Here is a 22,456-nt window from a genome sequence, read left to right as displayed (position 1 = left end):
ACGCTATCCACAAGGTTATTTATATATACTGTGAATAGCAACGGTCCTACGACACTCCCCTGCGGCACACCTGAAATCACTCTTACTTCGGAAGAATTCTCTCCATTGAGAATGACATGCTGCGTTCTGTTATGTAGGAACTCTTCAATCCAATCACACAATTGGTCTGATAGTCCATATGCTCTTACTTTGTTCATTAAATGACTGTGGGGAACTGTATCAAACGCCTTGGGGAGACCAAGAAACACGGAATATACCTGGGAACCCGTGTCTATGGCCCTCTGAGCCTCGTGGACGAATAGCGCGAGCTGGGTTTCACACGATCGCCCTTTTCGAAACCCATGGTGATTCCTACAGAGTAGATTTCTAGTCTCCAGAAAAGTCATTATACTCGAACATAATACGTGTTCCAAAATTCTACAACTGATCGACGTTAGAGATATAGGTCTATAGTTCTGCACATCTGTTCGACGTCCCTTCTTGAAAACGGGGATGACCTGTGCCCTTTTCCAATCTTTTGCAACGCTAAGCTCTTCTACAGACCTACGGTACACCGTTGCAAGAAGGGGAGCAAGTTCCTTCGCGTACTCTGTGTAAAATCGAACTGGTATCCCATCAGGTCCACCGGCCTTTCCTCTTTTGAGCGATTTTAATCGTTTTTCTATCCTTCTGTCATCTATTTCGATATCTACCATTTTGTCATCTGTGCGACAATCTACAGAAGGAACTACAGTGCATTCTTCCTCCTTCACAACGTCGTGCAGGAATTAACTCCTGCTCTGTTTTGAGCATTGAATATTATGAAGGAGTGAGAAATAAGTGTAATGAACCCGTCCAGCGACCTTTTCACTGCGATGTCTTTCATATTCTCCCATCGCTCCTATACTGCGCAGGGTGGCACGTTGTATAGCACAATGGACTCGCATTCAGGGGACACGACGGTTCAAACCCGCGTCCTAAGATCCTGATTTATGTTTTCCTTGATTTCTCTAAATCGCTCCACGCATACGCCATGTTGATTACTTTGAAAGGGCACGGCCGATTTCCTGCCCCGTCCTTGAAACAACCCGAGCTAGTGGTCCATCTCTAATGACCTCGATATGGACTGCATATTAAACCCTAACCCTAATCTTCTTTCTTTCAACCCGCCTGTTTTCTATGATCCCCCCCCCCCCCCCCCCCCGCACTCATCCCCGCCCCTCGCCTACTTGCTGTTTGATAACCTCAGCTTTACCGCTCTTTGAAGCAAACGGTTCCAGAAGATGAAACACGTTCACTTGATACCCATCCCATTCTGACGCTACGTTAAGATTGGCGCCATATGAGGATGCTGTACGTATATCATCGGCATATTCATTACTGTATGCTAATACGTTGCGTCAAAAGTAACTGTTGCTGAATTTCTTATGACTCGTGCTTAACATGTCAGGTGGGTAGCGTAAATAACCGTTCAGAATCTCACTAAAGGGTTGGAATTAAGAGATACGTGCAAATGAAGCATTATTGGTCAGCTAAGGTCAAGTGAAAGTAGAAACTCATTTGGAGGCTGTAAGCTGTGTGACCTACGCCTCTAAAGATAGATAAACACCCCAGAAGCTGATCATAAACAGGAAACGAATAGTGATAATGAAGAGCTAAATCTCCGATTACTTACGAGGAAAGCACTAAAGGTCAATTTTAATACGAAAGAAATGAATTATTAATTAGTTGTCGACGTCCAGTTCATTAGAGCTGGAGCTCTACATCGACTGGATAAGGAAACCGAGCACGTCCTACTTGCAGGAACAAGGCTGGTGTCCACTTCAAATCCACACCAAATCTGAAGCAGGGTTTTAGACCCGCCCCTTCTGAAAATGAATCCAGTGTCTTAGTGTGCACGTCCTCTCGACGAAGTAAATCCTACTTTGTTTACCAAACGCCTTACAACAATTACATTGAAAAAGTGATCAGAAATGTGGTACAGAAAACAGACCTTAAATTCATAGAGACAGTTTTGAGACCATGCACAGATAATAAGGCAGGAGTTCTAGGGCCATGGGATAGGGTACTTTCCCTGAGATAAAAGACATTGATAAAAATTACACTTAAGCAAAAAAAATCGCAGTGCCAAAAAATAATGTAGAGTGATGAAATTCCGGGAATACATTTGCGTAGGTAACATATTTAAGTGATTAACATCGCAGGATCACAGGTTAATGTAAGCTCGAGTCAGCCATTGAAAACGGGAAATGATGGTACATCAACAACCAGTGTAACCACCAGGATATGGAATGTAAGCATGCACAAGTGCATGAATTCCGTTGTACAGGTGCCGGATGTCAGTTTGTGGTATGGAGTTCCACGCCTGTTGCATTTGGTTGGTCAATACAGGGACGGTTAATTCTGGTTGAGGATAACGCTCGAGATGTGCAATTATTTTCCGTATGTGCTCGACTGGAGACATATCTGGTGATCGGGCAGGCCAAGGCAACATGTGAGCACTCTGTAGAGCATATTGGATTGCAAAATCTGTACGTGGGCGAGCGTTATCCTGTTGGAAAACACCCCTTTGAATGCTGTTCTTGAGTGACAGCACAACAGGTCGAATCACCAGACTGACGCACAAATCTGCAGTCAGGGTGCGTGGGATAACCATGAGAGTGCTCCTGCTGTCATGCGAAGTGGCATCCCAGACCATAACTCCAGGTGTAGATCCAGTATGCCTAACACGCAGACAGGCTGGGTGCAAATCCTCAACTGGCCTCCTCCTAACCAACACAAGGCCGTCACTGGCACCGAGACAGAACTAGCTTCTGAAAACAGAGGTTGCGAACGCTAGGTGTTTTCCTTGACTTAACGAAGGCTTTTGACTGTGTTGACCACAAAATATTACTGCAAAAATTGGACCATTATGGAGTAAGGGGAGTAGCTTACAATTGGTTCGCCTCTTACTTTAAGAACAGAAAGCAGAAGGCAATTCTCCGCAATATTGAGAGTGGTAGTGATGTTCAGTCCCAATGGGGCACTGTTAAGTGGGGCATTCCCCAAGGGTCGGTGCTGGGGCCACTGCTGTTTCTTATTTATATAAATGATATGCCTTCTAGTATTAAAGGTGATTCAAAAACATTTCTGTCTGCTGATGACACCAGCTTGGTAGTCAAGGATCTTGTGTGTAATATTGAAACATTATCAAATAATGTAGTTCATGAAATACGTTCGTGGCTTGTGGAAAATAATTTGATGCTAAATCACAGTAAGAGTCAGTTTTTAGAGTTTCTAACTCACAATTCAACAAGAACCGATATTTTGATCAGACAGAATGGGCATATTATAAGCGAGACGGAACAGTTCAAGTTCCTAGGCGTTCGGATAGATAGTAAGCTGTTGTGGAAAGCCCATGTTCAGGATCTTCTTCAGAAACTAAATGCTGCTTTATTTACCATTAGAACAGTATCTGAAATAAGTGACAGTTCAACACGAAAAGTAGTCTACTTCGCATATTTTCATACGCTTATGTCATATGCTATTATTTTTTGGGGTAATTCTTCTGATTCAAAAAGGGTATTTTTGGCTCAAAAACGGGCTGTTCGAGCTATATGCGGTGTAAGTTCGAGAACCTCTTGTCGACCCCTATTCAATAGTCTGGGAAATCTGAGATTGCCCTCACAGTATATATTTTCTTTAACGTCGTTTGTTGTTAGCAATTTTAGCTTATTCCCAAGAGTTAGCAGCTTTCACTCAGTTAATACTAGGCAGAAATAAAATCTGCACGTGGAATGCACTTCCTTGACTCTTGTGCAGAAAGGAGTGCACTATTCTGCTGCATCCATTTTCAATAAGCTACCACAAGAACTCAAAAATCTTAGCAGTAGCCCAAACACTTTTAAGTCTAAACTGAAGAGTTTCCTCATGGCTCACTCCTTCTATTCTGTCGAGGAGCTCCTGGAAGAGCTGAAAAATTAAGCAAATTCCAGTGTTACATTGTTGATTTTCTTTATTTAAACTTACGAATTGTCGCCTGAATACGTTTCTTATATTTCATTTTATCTGTTTCTACTATCGTGTTATAATTTCATGTATTGACTCGTTCAATGACCATGGAGACTTCTCCTTAATTTGGTCCCACGGAACAATAAATAAATAAATAACAGACCTCCACGCCGCCCTCCAGTGAGCTCTCACTTGATATTACTTAAGTCGCTAATGTCTTTGATTTGGGTCAGTGTAATGCACGCTACAGGGCGACAAACTTGGAGTGGTGCCTAAAGTAACCGATTTCTAACAGTGCGTCGTGTTACTGTTGTGCCAATTGCTGCTCAGGTTGCTGCTGCAGATGCAGTACGATGCAACAGAGCCATACGCCGGACACGATGGTCTTCCCTCTCGGTAGTGCCACGTGGGCGTCCGGAGCCCGGCCTTCTTGCGACCGTACATTCTCGCGACCACCGATGCCAACAATCACGTACAGTGGCCACATTCATGCTAAGCTTCTCTGTAGTATCGCAGAAAGAGCATCCAGATTCTCGTAGCACTATTACATGACCTCGTTCTAACTCACTGTGGTGTTCATAATAGCATCATTGTCGCTTTAAAGGCATTCTTCACTAACGTCAAATCACCACGTCTAATCTCAAAGATAACTAACTCTCACGACCATTACGGCGTGTATTTAAAGAAAATCTGATATGCATCCTCATAGTGACGCTACTAGCACCACTATTTTCCGACCGGCGCGAAATCTGTCTGTACATCATCTTTCAGATGCTTTCCAACTTTCATTTATGTCGCATAACTACTTCTTGGTGTTGAGATTTTTTCCGTCGGTGAACTATAAGAGTCAGTCCTAGTACACACCAAGCAAGTGGTAAATATGTAAGTGTACAGGCTTTCATGGCCGTTTTCATTGAAGGTAAAATCTACTAGGTTATTACCCCGTGTCACGTTCCTTCGACACGATAGACGTTTCGACCACTCTTCTGGAAACTTCTTCAGGATCTTATGGTGTTTGGAACCGCACTGCTGCTACAGTCGCAGGTTCGAAAACGGTTCAAATGGCTCTGAGCACTATGGGACTTAACATCTGTGGTCATCAGTCCCCTAGAACTTGGAACTACTTAAACCTAACTAACCTAAGGACACCACACACATCCGTGCCCGAGGCAGGATTCGAACCTGCGACCGTAGCGGTCGCGCAGTTCCAGACTGAAGCGGCAAGTGCATATCACCCAAAGGAGACTATGTCGAAAAGTAAGGTGAGTTGTTTAAGAAACAAACATTCTTTCCAGTGTTTTCTTTTTTTTTTTTTTTTTTTTTTTTTTTTTTTTTTTTTTTTTTTTTTTGCACCCTTAACAAACCATCCTCGTAATTTAGCTCATAGCTAACGATAGTCGTAGCTGTGGGTCTCTGTTATAGAACCGACCGCTGTGGTGTAGTGCACGGGACAATGGACTTGAATTCGGGAGCACAGCAGTTCAATCCACCATCCATCCGTTCCGATTCACCTAAATCTGTGTTTTTCCTAACTCGCTTAAACCAAATGGCATGGTTTCTTTGAATAAGACATGGCCTATTTCCTTTGCTTTCCTCCCTCCTGTTCGACCTCATTCTCCGTCTCTAATAACCTCAAGGGGTCATCAGACCCTAACTACCCTTCCTTCTTATACAAACAAAAGGTTTTCCACAGTCGACATGTGCGTGTATGGTTTATTATTGAATACAAAATGAGAGAAGTACAAAGACTGTTCTTTATTCTTAAGAAGGTGAAGAGAACAGAAACGTTGAATATGGATGGTTCGTTTTACACAGTTTCAAGAGGCTTTTTCTTCTGCTCCTTCGTAGGAATATTGATCTTCGCTGCTTTATAGAAATGACTATGAACTACATCGACAATTAATATATTGTCAAATTTATTTTCGTTGCCTATTCTAGGCAGCTGTACATTACCGATAATATATAATTCTGCATTTATTGTCAAAGTGCGGAAGCTGCTGTGTGGTAAAGACATAATGAATCACACTAAAGACGAAACGGTCGTTACAACGAAAATAAGGTTCACTAATTGCAAAAAACACTAAAATTAGTGCTTCTGATTCCTTTCGCTACTTTTGACTCCGGATGTATACACGGAGTATATTTCAAATTTATTGTGAGACTGTAAGAGTCGTAAGTTTATGACTGCACTTCCATTCTCCCTAAGACTTTTATAATCTTCCTGTAATCATTCGACGCTTCAATAAACAGCAACTGCTTCACAAAGAGCACCTGCAAAGAAATCCACTTCCACTAGTAATGTTCAAACTTCAGTTGCTCTCAATTCTGCAACAGATGCAATCAATACCGCTCCATATTTCTCCACAAATATAAATCGTTGACCCCACCCTATCACAAAACCTTCCTGTCATTCATACAGTGGACCGCTTCTTCTCTCAAATAAAACGCTCTGTACTCCATCACAGCTGAAAACGCTACCATTGCATGGTACCTGCCTTAAAGACACCTATCCTTTCACAACAATGCCACAAACTACTGTGCATAACACTCTAGTTTCGGCAGTTTAGTTTTTATTGCATTTATTTACGTTGATACTATTAGAGCTGTTCGACCAATCAGACATTATTAATATTTCACTTTACGTCCATTAAGACGCACATCTCATAAGAACTCTAACATTTAGTATCGAATACAATATTTAGAAATAACTACACACATCAACAAAAGTTTTGCATCACCCCGATTTCCAGGACTCCTGAAGAAAGACGTTGACTGTGGATGTTGTAGCACAGACACAGTCCCTATCATTGTTCAGAGATCTCACTAAACCCGCCCAAACAAGTAAACAGCCATGCATGAGCAGCGCCTATAAGACGGAGGTGGTCCGATAGCCGATCAGTTGCAGTTATTCCACCAGGAAGGAGGTACACGGCTCGTGTTGTCTGTAGTTCAACCACGCCTAGAGGACAAATACCGCGGTTCTATGGCGTCTGCATTCTTACTTTGTCCCAGGGAGGGCTCTCAACAAGGGAAGTGTCCAGGCGTCTCCGAGTGAACCAAAGCGGTGTTGTTCGGACATGGAGATACAGAGAGACATGCCTCGCTCAGGCCGCCCAAGGGCTACTACTGCAGTGGATGACCGCTACCTACGAATTATGGCTCGGAGGAACCCTGACAGCAACGCCACCATGTTGAATAATGATACGCAAAATGGTTCAAATGGCTCTCAGCACTATGGGACTTAACTTCTGAGGTCATCAGTCCCCTAGAACTTATAACTACTTAAACCTAACTAACCTAAGGAAATCACACACATCCATGCCCGAGGTAGGATTCGAACCTGCGACCGTAGCAGTCGCGTGGTTCCAGACTGTAGCGCCTAGAACCGCTCGGCCACCCCAGCCGGCAATGATGCGCAACATCACTTCCGACGTCCATGGCAAGGTCCATCTTTGCTACCACGACACCATGCAGTACGGTTGAGATGGGCCCAAGAACATGCCGAATGGACCGCTCAGGATTTGCATCACGTTCTCTTCACTGATGAGTGTCGCACATGCCTTCAACCGTACAACCATCGGAGACGTGTTTGGAGGCAACCCGAACAGGCTGAACGCCTTAGACACACTGTCCAGCGAATGTAGCAAGGTGGGGGTTCCCTGCAGTTTTGGGCTGGCCTTATGTGGGGCCGACGTACGGCGCTGGTGGTCATGGAAGGCGCCGTAACGGCTGTACGATACATGAATGCCATTCTCCTATCGATAGTGCAACCATATCGGCAGCATATTGACGAGGCATTCGTCTTCATGGACGACAATTCGTGCCCCTGTCGTGCTCATTTTGTGAATGACTTCCTTCAGGGTAACGACATCGCTCGGCTAGAGTGACCAGCATGCTCTCCAGACTTGAACCCTATTGAACATGTCTGGGATGGACTGTAAAGGGCTATTTATGGACGACGTGACCCCTCAACCACTCTGAGAGATCTACGCCGAATCTCCCTTGAGGAGTGGGACAATCTGGACCAACAGTGCTTTGATGAACTTCTGGATAGTATGCCATGATGAATACAGGCATGAATCAATGCAAGAGGACGTGCTACTGGGTATTAGAGGTACCGGCGTGTACAGCAATCTGGACCACCTCCTCTGAAGGTCTCGCTATATGGTGGTACAACATGCAATGTGTGGTTTTCATGAGCAATAAAAAGGGCAGAAATGATGTTGATCTCTATTCCAATTTTCTGTACAGGTTCCAGAACTCTCGGAACCGAGTTGATGCAAAACTTTTTGTGATGCATGTATATCATAAATAGTAGAAGCGGTTGTATTTAAAATAGAGAAAAAATACACTTTTCATTCGTAAATGAAAAGTAGCACAACAAAGTCAAATTAGAAGCAGACAGATTTAAAATTAGGTCTCTGAAAGCAGTGGACGTGACAGAAGAGGGAGAGAGAGGAACGTCATGGATTACAAGTAAATAAAGAAGGGGAGGGAAAGTAGCGTCATGGGTTAAGGGAAGAAGATAGGAGCCTTTGCTTTACTGTTTGACGGATGAATATTTGCCAAGCCTTCAATCCTAGCACAGCCACCTCTAGAGCCGCCTCGCCTCATAGAACGCACCTCCCTCCATCCAAAACCGAATCATTTCATAGCGCCCCCTTTCTCTGTTTCTCCCATCTACAACCACCTGAAATGACCATCTATAGTCTGTAATATCTCCTGCGTACCTACGTCGCTAGGTTCACTTACAACGGACCGTCAATACAATTTTTTAAAATCATTTTTTTATCGTTTTGCTTCTCTGCACCATATCAGTGGAAATACATTCGATAATAGTGCTGTTAAAGTAGAATTACTAAACACAGCCTTCTGAAATTACTTCATCAAAGAAGAAGTAGTAAATATTCCAGAATTCGAATCAAGAACACCTGCCAGCACAAGTACCTCAGAAGTAAATATCCTCGGAGAAATAAAGCAACTTAAATTACTTAATATAAGTAAGTCTTCCGGGCCCCTACCAGTTTCGTTCATTTCAGAGGATACTGCTGCAATAGCTCCATACTTAACAATCATACACTGCCGCTAGCTCGACGGAAGTTCCGAACTCAAAGACTAGAAACTTGCACCGGTCACACCAGTATTCAAGAATGGCAATAGGAGTAGTCCACTAAATTACAGGCCCATATCACTAGCGTCGATATGCAGCAGGATTCTGGAACATATATTGTGTTCGAACATTATGAATAACCTCGATGAGAACGACAAATTGACACATAGTCAACAGAGATTTAGAAAACATCGTTCTTGTGGAACACAATTAACTCTTAAGTCAAACGGAGTGTTGAATGCTGTCAACAAGGGATTTCAAATTGATTCCGTACTTCTAGTTTTCCAGATTGCTTTTGACACCCTATCTAACAAGCGGCTTGTAATTAAATTGTGTGCTTACGGAATATCGTCTCAGCTATGCGACTGGATTCGTGATTTGCTGTCAGAGGTGTCATAGTTCGTAGTAACTGTCGGAAAGTCATCGAGTAAAACGGAAGTGATTTCTGGCCTTCCCCAACGTAGTGTTACAGGCCCTCTGATGATTCTTATCTTTAAAAATGATTTAGGAGACAATCTTAGGTTGTCTGTCTATGATGCTGTCGTTTATCGTTTAGTAAAGTCATCAGAGATCAAAACCGATTGCAGAACGATTTAGATAAGGTATCTGCATGGAGCGAAAATTTTCAACTGGCCCTAAATAATGAAAAGTGTGATGTCATCCGCATGAGTGCTAAAAGGAATTCTTTAAACTTCGGTTATGCGATAAATCAGTAAAATCTAAAGCTCGTAAATTCAACTAAATTCCTAGGAATTACAATCACGATCGATGTAAATTGGAAAGAACACACAGAAAATGTTGTGGGGATTGCGTTTTATTGGCGGAACACTTAGAAGATGCACCAGATCTACTAAAGAGACTGCCTATACTACGCTTTTCCGTCCTCTTTTAGAGTACTGCCGCGCATTGTGGGATCCTTACTAGACAGAATTAACGGGGTACATCGAGAAAGTTCAAAGAAGGGCAGCTCGTATTATGTTGTCGCGATATAGGGGAGAAAGTTTCATGGGCATGATGCAGGATTTGAGGTAGGAATCATTAAAACAAAGGGGTTTTTCGCTGTGGAGGAATCTTGTCACGAAATTTTAATCGCCAACTTTCTCCTCCGAGTGCGAAAGTATTTTCTTGACTTAGACCTACATAGGAAGAAACAGTCATCATAATAAAATAAGAGAAATCGCGGCTCGCACGGAAAGATATAGGTGTTCTTTTTCTCCGCGCGCTGTTCGATAGTGTAATAATAGAGAATTAGGGCAAAGGTGGTTCGTGAAACCTCTGCCAGTCACTTAAGTATGTTTTGCAGAGTAGCCATGTAGATGTAGAAGTAATCTAATTAAACTGTGTGGTTTGAGGAGCAGTTATGCAGCTGTTGACACCGTCCTCAACTGCCGACCGCCACCGACCAGAAAAATGAAACGAGCGATAAGGGAGAAAGAAACCGCACGCAGCGTCCTCGTGTTCGCCACTTTCGTCTAGCGCTTACCTAACCGAACTCTACAGGTCACGCAGGTCATTGCGAGATCCTTCCACGGGCTGTCACATGGCCTGCTAATGACTCCACCGACTTCCAAGCTCCGACCTCCGACCTCCGAATTCACTGTTCGGAAAGTGACGTCACGGCACGTAAGCTAACGGCGCCGGCGTTTCACGTTTCACCATTGCGAAACCGGAAAGCGTACAGCTAATAGTGTCCGCACGGAGAGGAGAGTAAAGGCGTCTGCGATGAGCTCTCCACCACGGGCGAAATGCCACCAGGGTAGCGTGCACGCGTTTAAAGCGTACTTGCTGCTGCAGGAACTCTGTCTGTGCGGCTGGTCCCGGCGGAGGTTCGAGTCCTCCCTCGAGCAGGGGTATGTGTGTTTGTCCTTAGGATAATTTAGGTTACGAAGTGTGTAAGCTTAGGGACTGATGACCTTAGCAGTTAAGTCCCACAAGATTTCACACACATTTGAACATTTTGAATTTGGAACTCTGTGTGCCAGACGCGAAACGCAACCAGCTGGAGCACGTGCTAAACATACTGCTTATCTACATATCGTTCAGTTTTATACAAGGGGCAGTCAAACGAAAGCAAGACAGCTGGAAAAAATGTAAGTAAACTGTCAAATATTTCAGGAGTAATGGCCATAATTGTTAAATTCATCCCATTATGAGGCCAGAAGGTCAATGCTTTCATGAAGAAATATTTGCGGTTGCCTGCGGGGCAATGATTTTACCTAGGCTTGCATCTCTTCGCCCGAAGCGAATTTGCGGTCACGAATGTCTTTCTTCAGAGCTCCAATGACTCTACCCAGACTTGCACCTCTTCGCCCGAAGCGAACTTATGGTCACGAATGTCTTTCTTCAGAGCTCCAAAAATATGCAATTCATGAAATGTACGAGGGTAATCCCAAAATAAAGTTCTCCTACTTTTTAAAGGACATAGACCTGTTTATTTCTACAATGGTTTACATCAGTTTACAACTTGAACATTTAGTTATTTTTCGACATAATCACCATTTCTGTCGATGCATTTTTGAGACGCTGTGGCAGTTTTTGTATTCCCATGTCATACCAGCTCGCCGCCATGCTGTTCAGAAAGTTATGAACCTCTTATTTCACCTCGTCGTCGGAGCTGAATCGCTGTGACCACAATTAACGCTGACAGGAACTGTGAGACTCTAAAAAAACTCAAAAGCTCAATTCAGAACCGGAGAAGAGGAATGTTGAGCAAGGGCGTACATACTCTCCATGACAACGCTCTCCCACACATCGCTCGGCAAACCGTTGCTCTCCTGCAACAGTTTCAGTGGAACATAATCACACACACACACCCTATAGTCCTGACTTGACGCCCAGTGACTATCCCTGTTCCCTAGGTTAAAAGAACGTTTGGCCGGAAAGTGATTCAGCTCCGACGACGAAGTGAAAGAAGAGGTTTATAACTTTCTGAACAGCATGGCGGCGAGCTGATACGACATGGGCATACAAAAGCTGCCACAGCGTCTACAAAAATGCATCAAAAGAAATGGTGATTATGTCGAAAAATAGCTAAATGTTCAAGCTGTAAAGTGATGTAAACCATTGTAGAAATAAACATGTCTATGTACTCATAAAAAAAATAGGAGACCTTACTTTTGGGATTACCCTCGTATTCGCAGTTGCGACTATGGACAACCATCAGCGACCGGGACTCGAACCCGGGTTTCGCTCTTATCGTAAGTGATAGCCTTGCCATTAGGCTCTCAGAGCACCGTTCACGGCCAGAGCCAAACTTCCATACGTCATGCGTGCTGCGTTACCACCTGCACTCGTACACACATTATGTAATTCTCGTACCTGGGAGGGTATTTTAATTGAAATTCGCTGCCCGGTCTGAAGGAACGTTTCATCGTTCTTCTTAACAGCAAAGGCACTGCAGTATCGTATTTATCCGTCGATAGCAGGCAATGACTTTCAATTAAAATGTCCTCCCCTGTACGGGAATTACATGTGTGTATGAGTAAAGGTCGTGACGCAGGAACGAATACATATAGAACTTGGGTCTGCCCGTGAGTTTTGCGCGGATAGCCGAAGCTGTTAAGGCGACGGCTCGTGGAAAACGGGAAATCTAGGTGGAGTTCCGATCCTGCATAAATTTTCAGTGTTGTCATTCCATTACATAGTTGGCGGTTGTCCATATTGGCAACTGCGAATACATCTCATGTATTTCATAACGGCTTTAGTCGCCGCAGTGCCTGTTCCTTCGAATATTCATGCTTGTCGGAAGGAACATTGCATTGTAATTCTGAACAACACAGTCACTGCAATATCTTATTTTTCCGCCGACACCGGGTAAACGACTTTCAATTCAAATTTCTCTCCTGTATGCAAATATACATAACAGTTGTAGCTGTGCAGGTTGTAGACACTTCTTGGGACCACCGGCCGCGGTGACCGAGCGGTTCTAGGCGCTACAGTCTGGAACCGCGCGACCGCTACGGTCGCAGGTTCGAATCCTGCCTCGGGCATGGATGTGTGTGACGTCCTTAGTTAGGTTTAAGTAGTTCTAAGTTCTAGGGGACTGATCACCTCAGAAGTTAAGTCCCATAGTGCTCAGAGCCATTTGAACCACTTTTTCTTGGGTCTCGCCGTGGAACGTTTTCGGATAGCCTAATCGTAAGGCGATCCCTCGCGACATGCGGGAAATATGGGTTGGAGTTCCGGTCCGGCAAACATTTTCACCTTTGTCATTCTATTATACAGCTGATGATTGTCCATATTCACAACTGCGAATACATTTCATGTATTTCATAACGCCTGTAGTCGCCACAGTCCCTGTTCCTTGGGACACGCATGCATGTCCGGGTGAACATTACGTCGTACTTGTGAACAGTACAGGCACTGCAGCATCGTAAAATATGGAAATTGTATGGTGTGAGATCGGGACTGTATAGAGACACGTAAAGGCTTCCCAATGAAACTTCTGCAGCATGGTCGAACCAAACATGGCAATATGAGGCCTGGCATTCCCTGCAACAGAGTGCTACCATCCGTCAACATTCCTAGACTTAATGGCGCACTTCACTTTTCATGAAGTGTCCACGTACCACTACGCGTTAATCGTGGCGCCATCTTCCAGAAAGTCAATACGCAGCGGACACTTGCAGAAAAATATCATAACTTTGCTGGAGCTGGCGTACAAAGACTAGAACTTATTCCTCATTTGCTTTCGTGTGAGCATACCGTCGAATGAGTGGCACTGTCAGCAAAACCATGCAGCGAATGAAGGTCTTCTTGAAGGAAAATTCGCTTCATTTACCTCGATTTATTTAACTGACACAGTACTCACCAATCAGAATACAGGACCCAAAACACGTTCCTCCTTCACAAGTTCTCTGTTAGCTTGCAACGTACGGTACTACGTTTTCTGAACTTTCGTAGTAAGTGGGTTAATGATAACACATGCATCAGATTTGAAAATTCCTGGGTACAGCCAGGGCTACCCTGCGACGGCCAAAGGTGAGCAATTTCCTCACCCCCCTCCTCCCAAAAAAAAGTCACGTTTCGCCATTCACCACTGTTATGTTTGTAACCGAAAACGCGATTCTGGTTTCCTGAAAGAGTTCACTATCGTAGCTTCGTCAGTTAGCAATGTATCTTCTCGTATTACCAGCCAATGTCGAAACAGTTAAACATATAAATACAGAAATCAGTCACACTTGTAGGAACGACACCTGCCTGACAGCAAAATAATAGGTCCAAATCTCGTACGAACTATAATCTCGCAGTTACTTACATTGAAGATGGTAGCTGTATGATAAGTGTCTATAACATAGTGGTGGCATTGGCATGTTTGGTGACTAATAAGGACAGTATTTCAACTGTTTTAAGTTTTATTTTGTAAGAATTAAATCACCGTTTCACGTACACCTGCTGGGTATACTAGTGGGGAAAAGCAAGAAAGCTGGGGCACACACAACTCGTGTTCTGGAAGACGATGGTTCAAATTCCAGTTCGGCATCCAGATTTACGTTTCCCATCTTTCCATTTCCTAAAATAGCTTAAGACAATTTTCTGGATGATTTCTTCGAAAGGACACGGGCGACTTCCCTCCTCAGCCTAACCCGAGGCTGTGCTCTGCATTTAATGCTACCCGCGTTAGGCCATCGAGATTACGTATTCCGCTCCAGCCAAAGATCGAAATGGTGCCTTTGAAAGGGCGTCACCGACTTCCTTCCCCATCTTTGACACAGCACGAGAATGTGCTCCGTCTCTAATGACAATGTCGAATGTCGTTAGAACCAAATCTTCCTTCTAATGGTTTCGTTGTCGACGGGGCGTTTACCCTAATCTTCCTTCATTCTTTACTTGATCTTGTGGAAACAGTACATAAACGAGATTTCTGCTCACAACAGGGAGGCCCTCTGTTATGGACAAATGTCCATTTCACTTTTTCTAATACAAGCATTTACTTACTTAGATTATATGTAGCTGCCTACTAATGTCCCTAAAATCCTTCTTCAGCTTATCATGTCTCGTATCAGAATTACTGTGTGCAAAGTGCATTAGAGAACAGTAACTTAAAAAGCTTACCGGATATATCGCTGAGACCAACAACTGTTCCGCCATAATCCGGTATCAAACACTTTTTTCTGTTTATTACTGCAGTTCTTTGTATCTAAAACGTACGATTCGTTTCTAAAGACCTTTATCATCGTACTGAGCAGTTGAAAGTAGAGTAAAACGCTTCAGTTACTTGTATACAAAGACGACCAAATGCTTGGGGACTTGACGTATATGTTTGTTTGACGCTGTGGTGCTACATACGCGACAGAGCTCTCGTCAGAGTTGTTGTGATACTCAAAAAGATTTCTGCGAGGTATCCACTTACACAACTGCATATTAAAGTACACAACTATACAAAACTATAGTTTATGGCATCATCTTCAAATAGAATCTGTGCACATCCGTTCAAGCACCAAGTCCTGACCGTTGCTACAAATACAAAAATTGACGACGCTTGTTAATCTTCCAATGAAAAACGCAAACGACAACTGTGATTCGTTTCGAGTATTTTGGGCGCAACATTTCAAATGGATCCAAAATAGTCATAACACAGGAGATATAAATAAAGTAATATGAAGTAAAACATCAAATCTGAGCTGCACCATTTGGGGAGCCTATATTGAGAGGTCACGAAAATGTAACCGAGGTGCACAGTAAACTCTAGAGAAGTATGCAACAGCAAAGAACGTGGCACGTATCACGTGAATAATTTCCACCCAGATTACAGAATCTCTCGTTACAAAAGATTCTTAAGATAAGATGTGTATTACTCAAACACCGTAGTAAAAAAAATTAAATCTTAGGGCATGCATATAACGTAATGGAAATCTATCTTACCGCATACAGTCCGTGTGAAAGAAGATGTGGGAATTCCGGTTAGAGTTTCTTGTCAATTTTGTTCCTGTAGCAGGTGACTTGTAACAGTGTCCATAATGTTACTGTTCAAGAGGCCGTAGTTTGTATACACTAGAAGCTTCTCGCTTTACAATGGGTGAACACAGATGGTGTGACCCCTGACACACTGAGGGAAAGCTCCGGATTCTCTCCAGCAACACAGACGACTCTTAACCTTTCCAGACGGAGCGAATCTCTCGGCAATACTTCCTAAGCAGGCTAAGATAAATTGCCAACTGCCTAATAGTAATTAAGTGTAGAAAAATTTTAACAGCTGCTGGTGATAAATGGGAAAGTTTCTGACAGTAAATCTGTTGCCATTTTAGGAGATAGAGTCAGTGATTGCACGGTGCAATCTGACTCGCTATTCTGGCAGCAATCGCTATCACAAGAGAAACTTTATGAGCTGCTTATTTTATTTTTTGTTTTCAGTGAAATTCAACACATCCCGAAAGTTGGCTCATCAATAAAAGACTCAGAACACACAAGCACATTAATACGTAGTTACATTGCGCCATTAACTTCCGCTATGAAATGTGCATGTCAGCTGCGTTGCACTTTGTCATCAGAATGCACTATAACTACTAATTTCTTGTAGTTTAGGTTCTTTCTATTACATAATGGTTTCAAATGTTAATATATTCACAATGATCCGCGCACGGGGTCCCGGGTTCGATTCCCGGCGGGGTCAGGGATTTTCTCTGCCTCGAGATGACTGGGTGCTGTGTGTCTTTCATCATCATTTCATCCTCATTCACAAGCAAGTCGCCGTAGTGGCGTTAAAGATCTTGTGGAGTGGCGGCCGAACCGCCCCGCGAGGGGTCTCCCGGCCACCAGTGCCATGCGCTCATTATTATTACCAGTTCAAATGCAGTGGGAAACAAGAATCTAAAATCTAGAAGAAATTGATGAAATTGTGTACAGTTAAAGGTGATATATAGGCGAATGAGATGAGACTGGACAGCAGTCTGTGGATTAGGCTTACCTGGGGAGTGGTGGACCAGTAGGGGCCAAGCGTACTCCCGGTTCAGATTAGATCTTTTTCTTTCTTTATTTCTTTCTTCACATTATTGTTACTGTAGGCGAGTCGACAGCCAAATTAGACCTAAATCGTTTTTTGTTAACATTTAAATGCAATACAAAAATTATGATGTAACAACAATGATGATATACATAATGCAGTGCTGACGACGGGCGTTTGTCTGCTCAATATGGTTATGATGGTGACTGTAACTGTAATTGTAATTTTAAGTGTACGACAGGGAATTTGGATGTGCGTGGTACTGAAGAGAATGTTATATGGAAAAGGATGTGGGGTGTACATCGGGAAAGGGGCTGATTGCTGGGGAGTAGGTATAGGTAGATAGTAGAATTTCCGTTTATCAGGGAGAGAATGGATTTAAGCCTCAGTTTGCAATAGGAGAGGTGGGGTAGGCTACAATTGGTAGCGTCAGTTTTCCATTAGCTTGTTTTTTTTCTGTTATTATTTGATACACACACCACTCGCGAGTGAGGATGGACTGGCAGTAGTACAGAACGCCTCTCCTCAGCACTAATACAAATAGTTTTAATACACACTAGCACACAAAACTTAATGACGAAAATAACTTTCGTATGATGTTTCATTGCCAAATAACATAGCTCCATCAAACGTGGACCATGCATAGAAAGAACTACTACAGTGTAGTACAGAAGGCAACAGAAAGAAATACCCAGTGAGGACGGACAGAAACGACGCTTTTATTCAAACATATTAATTAACTTAAGTCACCGCGATTTATAATGGTCACCTGGACATTGAAAAAGGGGAGACATGGATGAAATGTAATTTTTTATTTCTAATACTTGGCCGCGTTATTTTCGTCATCGTACTGACTTTTTTATTTGCTCTTATTTTTCTCCCCTATCATTCTTTTTTCGGTTGGAATCTGCTTTTGTGGCATATAATCTGCAACCAAGTGCCAGCGAGGACTGCTCGTCGCTTGGTAATGTGGCAGATAGTGTAGCCAAGGGAGGATAGTTTCAGGTAATCAATGATAGTGAGAAATTACATTTTGCACCTGCCTCTGAAACTGAATGATTTCTATCTTCAGTTTGCTCGTAAAGTTTAGGTTTAAATCGTCGTGAACTAAGCGATCGTGATTTTAGTTCTGCTGCACATTGTTTACCACCCTTTTCCCAGATACATTGCACATCACGAGGTTTTGATTTTCTTAGGACATCAGTTTAAATTTGGAGCTACAAAATTAATAGTCTGCTGCAGTTCAGTTATCTGGCACTTAAAAAAATGGCTCTGAGCACAATGGGACTTAACATCTGTGGATCTGTGGTCATCAGTCCCCTAGAACTTAGAACTACTTAAACCTAACTAACCTAAGGACATCACACACATCCATGCCCGAGGCAGGATTCGAACCTGCGACCGTAGCGGTGACGCGGTTCCAGACTGAAGCGCCTAGAACCGCACGGCCACACCGGCCGGCTATATCTGGCACTTAAAAATCAGCTATCGACAGAGCAATTCGCATTTCCGGCATACCTTGCAGTGGCCACTTCCAACATTAACAGCATTTGTGAAGTGATCCCACATGTTTGTGAGTCACTTACAATCGAGCTGTAACCGGCAGCCGATGTGGCAACACTGTAGCTGCAAATGACAGACGTAAACTATCAAATAATTTTAATGAAGCTATAATAGGTTTCACTCTCGATTCTCTTTTTTTCGATTTTCTACTACACACAAGCCCTACCGGTTAGCCGAGCGATCTAACGCAAGGCTTTACGGTGCGGGAAGGCGCGCCTGTTCCCCGGCACGAATCCGCCCGGCCGATTTGTGTCGAGGTCCGGTGAGCCGATCAGTCTGTGGATGGTTTTTAGGCTGTTTTCCAACTGCATCGGCGAATGCGGGCTGGTTCCCCTTATTCCGCCTCAGGTACACTATGTCAGCGATTGCTGCGCAAACAAGTTCTCCACGTACGCGTACACCACCATTACTCCATCACGCAAACATAGGGGTTACACTCGTCTGGTGTGAGACGTTCCGTGGGGGGTCCACCGGGGGTTGAACCGCACAATAACGCTGGGTTCGTTGTGGGGCGGCGGAGGGTTGAAGTGGACTGCGGTAGTCGTCGTGGGGTTGTGCACCACTGCGGCTGCGGCGGGGACGGAACCTCTCCGTCGTTTCTAGGTCCCCGGTTCACATACAACACAATACAACTACACACAAACTTCTGACACAACTAGTCCCAAACTACCAAATCCTTGAACGCCGCGCACGCTGCCTTGCTTTACCCCTCCAACTCGAATAGTCTGCCAGGTCACCACCTTCCATTCCCCTCTCTTACACGCTAAACACTTCCTTACACCAAACACGTTCCACCAGTTAGACTCCAAGGAACACCATAGTTTCTCCTCTAATTTCCAATCCTGGTATTCTCCACCGTCTATACCAACATATCCCACCAAACCTACATCTACACATTCTCCACATTCTCTCGTTACGAAGTTTTAACAGCCTCCCCATTCCAGACAATGAAATCCGCCGTAACATTTACCCTTCCTGTCATTTCCTACTATATACAACCCACTATCTAACCTCTCCACATCCGGGTTCCCCATCCCTTCCTGTCCTCTCCTCATTACATGGCCTGGCCTCCATCTTAGTTACATCTGTCCCAACTCAGTTGCTTCTTAACACGGTGAAACTGAAGATACGCGATCTGTAATCATTTAGAGTTATCAGATTCAGAAAAAAAAACTTCACTGGTCGGCCACAGTTTATTATTTTTATTGATTACTAGTTTCAGCTCAAGTTGGTAGCCATCTTCAGATCTGTAACTACACAGAAATTTGCGTATAAGGAAAAATGGTATAGCGCAAGGATAAAACGTCCACGGCGTAAATACATGCCACAGGGATTAAAAAATTCTGTATAGAATCACTAACCGGTAGGACTCATGGTCATAAATTTTGTGTAAGCTGCTTAGCTCATTCTTATTGTACAGGTCGATGGAACATTAATGTAAAATCATCTAAAAGATATAAAAGGGACAGTGAAATGAAAAGCGAACACCCGCCACTGCGGGATCATGGAATGATTCAATTCAAAACGATCACCGCACGCGTTAAGACATTTATCCCACTGGGAGACGAGACGATCAGTTCCTGTTCTTTAGAACACGGTCGTCAGCTGACGGATCCACAACCGCACCCGCTCTTACATTTCCTCGTCCGACTGAAGCCGACGTTCACGCACGTCTTTCTACGGGTCGACAAAGATGTGAAAAATCACACGGTGAAAGATCCAGGCTGTATGGAGGATGTTGCAGTGTTTCCCTGATTTTTCCTTTGTTGGGACAGGTGAGAGAAGTACCCACTGTTGGCTTTGCCGTTTGCCCTATGCCTGTCAGAACGCTGTCGGACGGAATCATCCTGTTGCACAACGCCAGCCCCTAGTCCGCCAATAGGACGAATGCAAAGCTTCAGTGGTTTGTATGAGAAACACTGCAGCATCCTCCGTACAGCCTTGATCTGTCACCGTTTGATTTTCACATCTTTCACGACCTAAAAAAAGACACGTGTCGACATCGGTTTCAGTCGAACGAGAAATGGAAGGGTGGGTGCCGTTGTGGATCCGTCAGCGGCCGACAGCATTCTGCAGAACAGGAATTGATCGTCTCGTCTCTCAATGGGATAAGTGTCTTAACTAGTTTGGTGATTACTTTTGAACGGAACCAGTCCATATTCTCATTGTAGCGAATGTTCGGTTTTCATTTGACTGCCCTCATATTCACATCATGAACAAATACTACGGCGCAGTGCGTCATCGTATCAAAAGGAAAAGTTGAGACAAGATATTTCTTACCCAAGACTAATAGATTGTCGTATTTATCCAATTTTTTCGTCTACCATTTACGTGGACATTGGGCTACTTCGCACAGACATATCGCCTGGTCGTCATATGTAGATATAAGAATGTTACTTTCTGCTTATATGAATGTGTTCTTATATTTTTCATAACTGCTCATTAGTTTCTGAGTCACATGTCTTTCCTATATCAATTCCAAATAGTTTAGTATCTTATAATCAAAATGTGCGCAAGCTACATGAGGCTTGCATTACGTATATTTCAATTATTTCAACGATGTATTGCCCTTCAGATATTCTTTATACGTATATACAGGGTGAGTCACTAATTATTGCCACTTAGGATAACTCCGAAAGTATGATAGTAGCTGAAAAGTTTGTGGGACAAAAATTGCATGGGACAACGGGGGCTATAATATGACTTAGGTTTTTTGTTGCTAGGTGGGGTCTCATCAGAGATATTAAGGTCAACTTTTTTTTTTTAAATTGGATGCAATAGTTTGGTACTTACTTCCTGATAGCGACTATCAGACGTTAGATGGATACGCCATATTCGGCGAATATTTACTATTTGCACGATATACGAGAGAGAATTGTCAGAGCGTGTGCTTCGATAAGTGCTGAAGTGATCAGGTATACCAAATACCTGGTAAGAAGATTGCGGCACTGCATTGATACCAATGGTCATCACTTCGAACAACTTCTGTAAATGGACGTTCATACAACTTTCTTGAACTTCGTTGACCTTCAAAGACCTTACTGTTAAACATCATTGAATTCGTCTCTGACTGAGGAAACCAGAGCTCCAACGCGTGAGATGTCAACTATCAAGTAATTTTAATCGAACTGTTGTTGTAGGTAAAATACCTCCAGTAACTGCAAAACCCAGTATTTTGTATAAGATTTTGCTCAATATTGTGGTGTCAGTGAAAAATTTAGTTGCCTACATTATTTCAAATATCACCTAAAACTTGATTTTCGTATAGGAGCTTCTCGATTGGTTGGTTGGTTGGTTTGGGGAAGGAGACCAGACAGCGTGGTCATCGGTCTCATCGGATTAGGGAAGGATTGGGAAGGAAGTCGGCCGTGCCCTTTCAGAGGAACCATCCCGGCATTTGCCTGGAGTGATTTAGGGAAATCACGGAAAACCCAAATCAGGATGGCCGGACGCGGGATTGAACCGTCGTCCTCCCGAATGCGAGTCCAGTGTCTAACCACTGCGCCACCCCGCTCGGTCGAGCTTCTCGAGAAAGCATTAATTGTGGAGACCAGACTGCAGATCTGGAAATATCTGAGATTATCAGAAAGTTAGGAAGGATCTCTTCCTTGTTACAGTGTACAGTACATCGAATGAACGAGCAGCAAGAAAATAGCTTCCAAAGATCCAGGTAAATGGAGGTTCACACAGATTAGGGGGCAAACGCGACTAATGCAAAACAGCGTTCGTCATAATTGCCACTAGTCTGAAACAATGGTAGCAGATGGCTGCTAATGTTAAGATACTAGACAACGGTACATTACGAGAAAAATTGTTACATTCTGTTAGCCGTCTTCCGACAGAAAGTCACGTAAGGAAGCGTTAGCAGCAGA

General features: G+C 43.5%; 1 protein-coding gene across 1 annotated transcript in view; it reads left to right on the top strand.

The window, feature by feature from the left end:
* The first annotated feature begins 5,216 nt into the window (after positions 1-5,216).
* LOC126095560 (mucin-2-like) overlaps positions 5,217-22,456 on the top strand; it is a 155,396-nt gene continuing 138,156 nt past the window's right edge. The window contains exon 1 of the mRNA XM_049910338.1: positions 5,217-5,231. Coding sequence (XP_049766295.1) covers positions 5,217-5,231 — 15 coding nt within the window. The remainder of the gene's footprint in view (positions 5,232-22,456) is intronic.

This window comes from Schistocerca cancellata, chromosome 8 (assembly GCF_023864275.1).
Source record: "Schistocerca cancellata isolate TAMUIC-IGC-003103 chromosome 8, iqSchCanc2.1, whole genome shotgun sequence".
NCBI lineage: Eukaryota > Metazoa > Arthropoda > Insecta > Orthoptera > Acrididae > Schistocerca > Schistocerca cancellata.
Note: the sequence above shows the minus strand (reverse complement) of the source record. Positions and strands in the feature narration are given on the sequence as shown.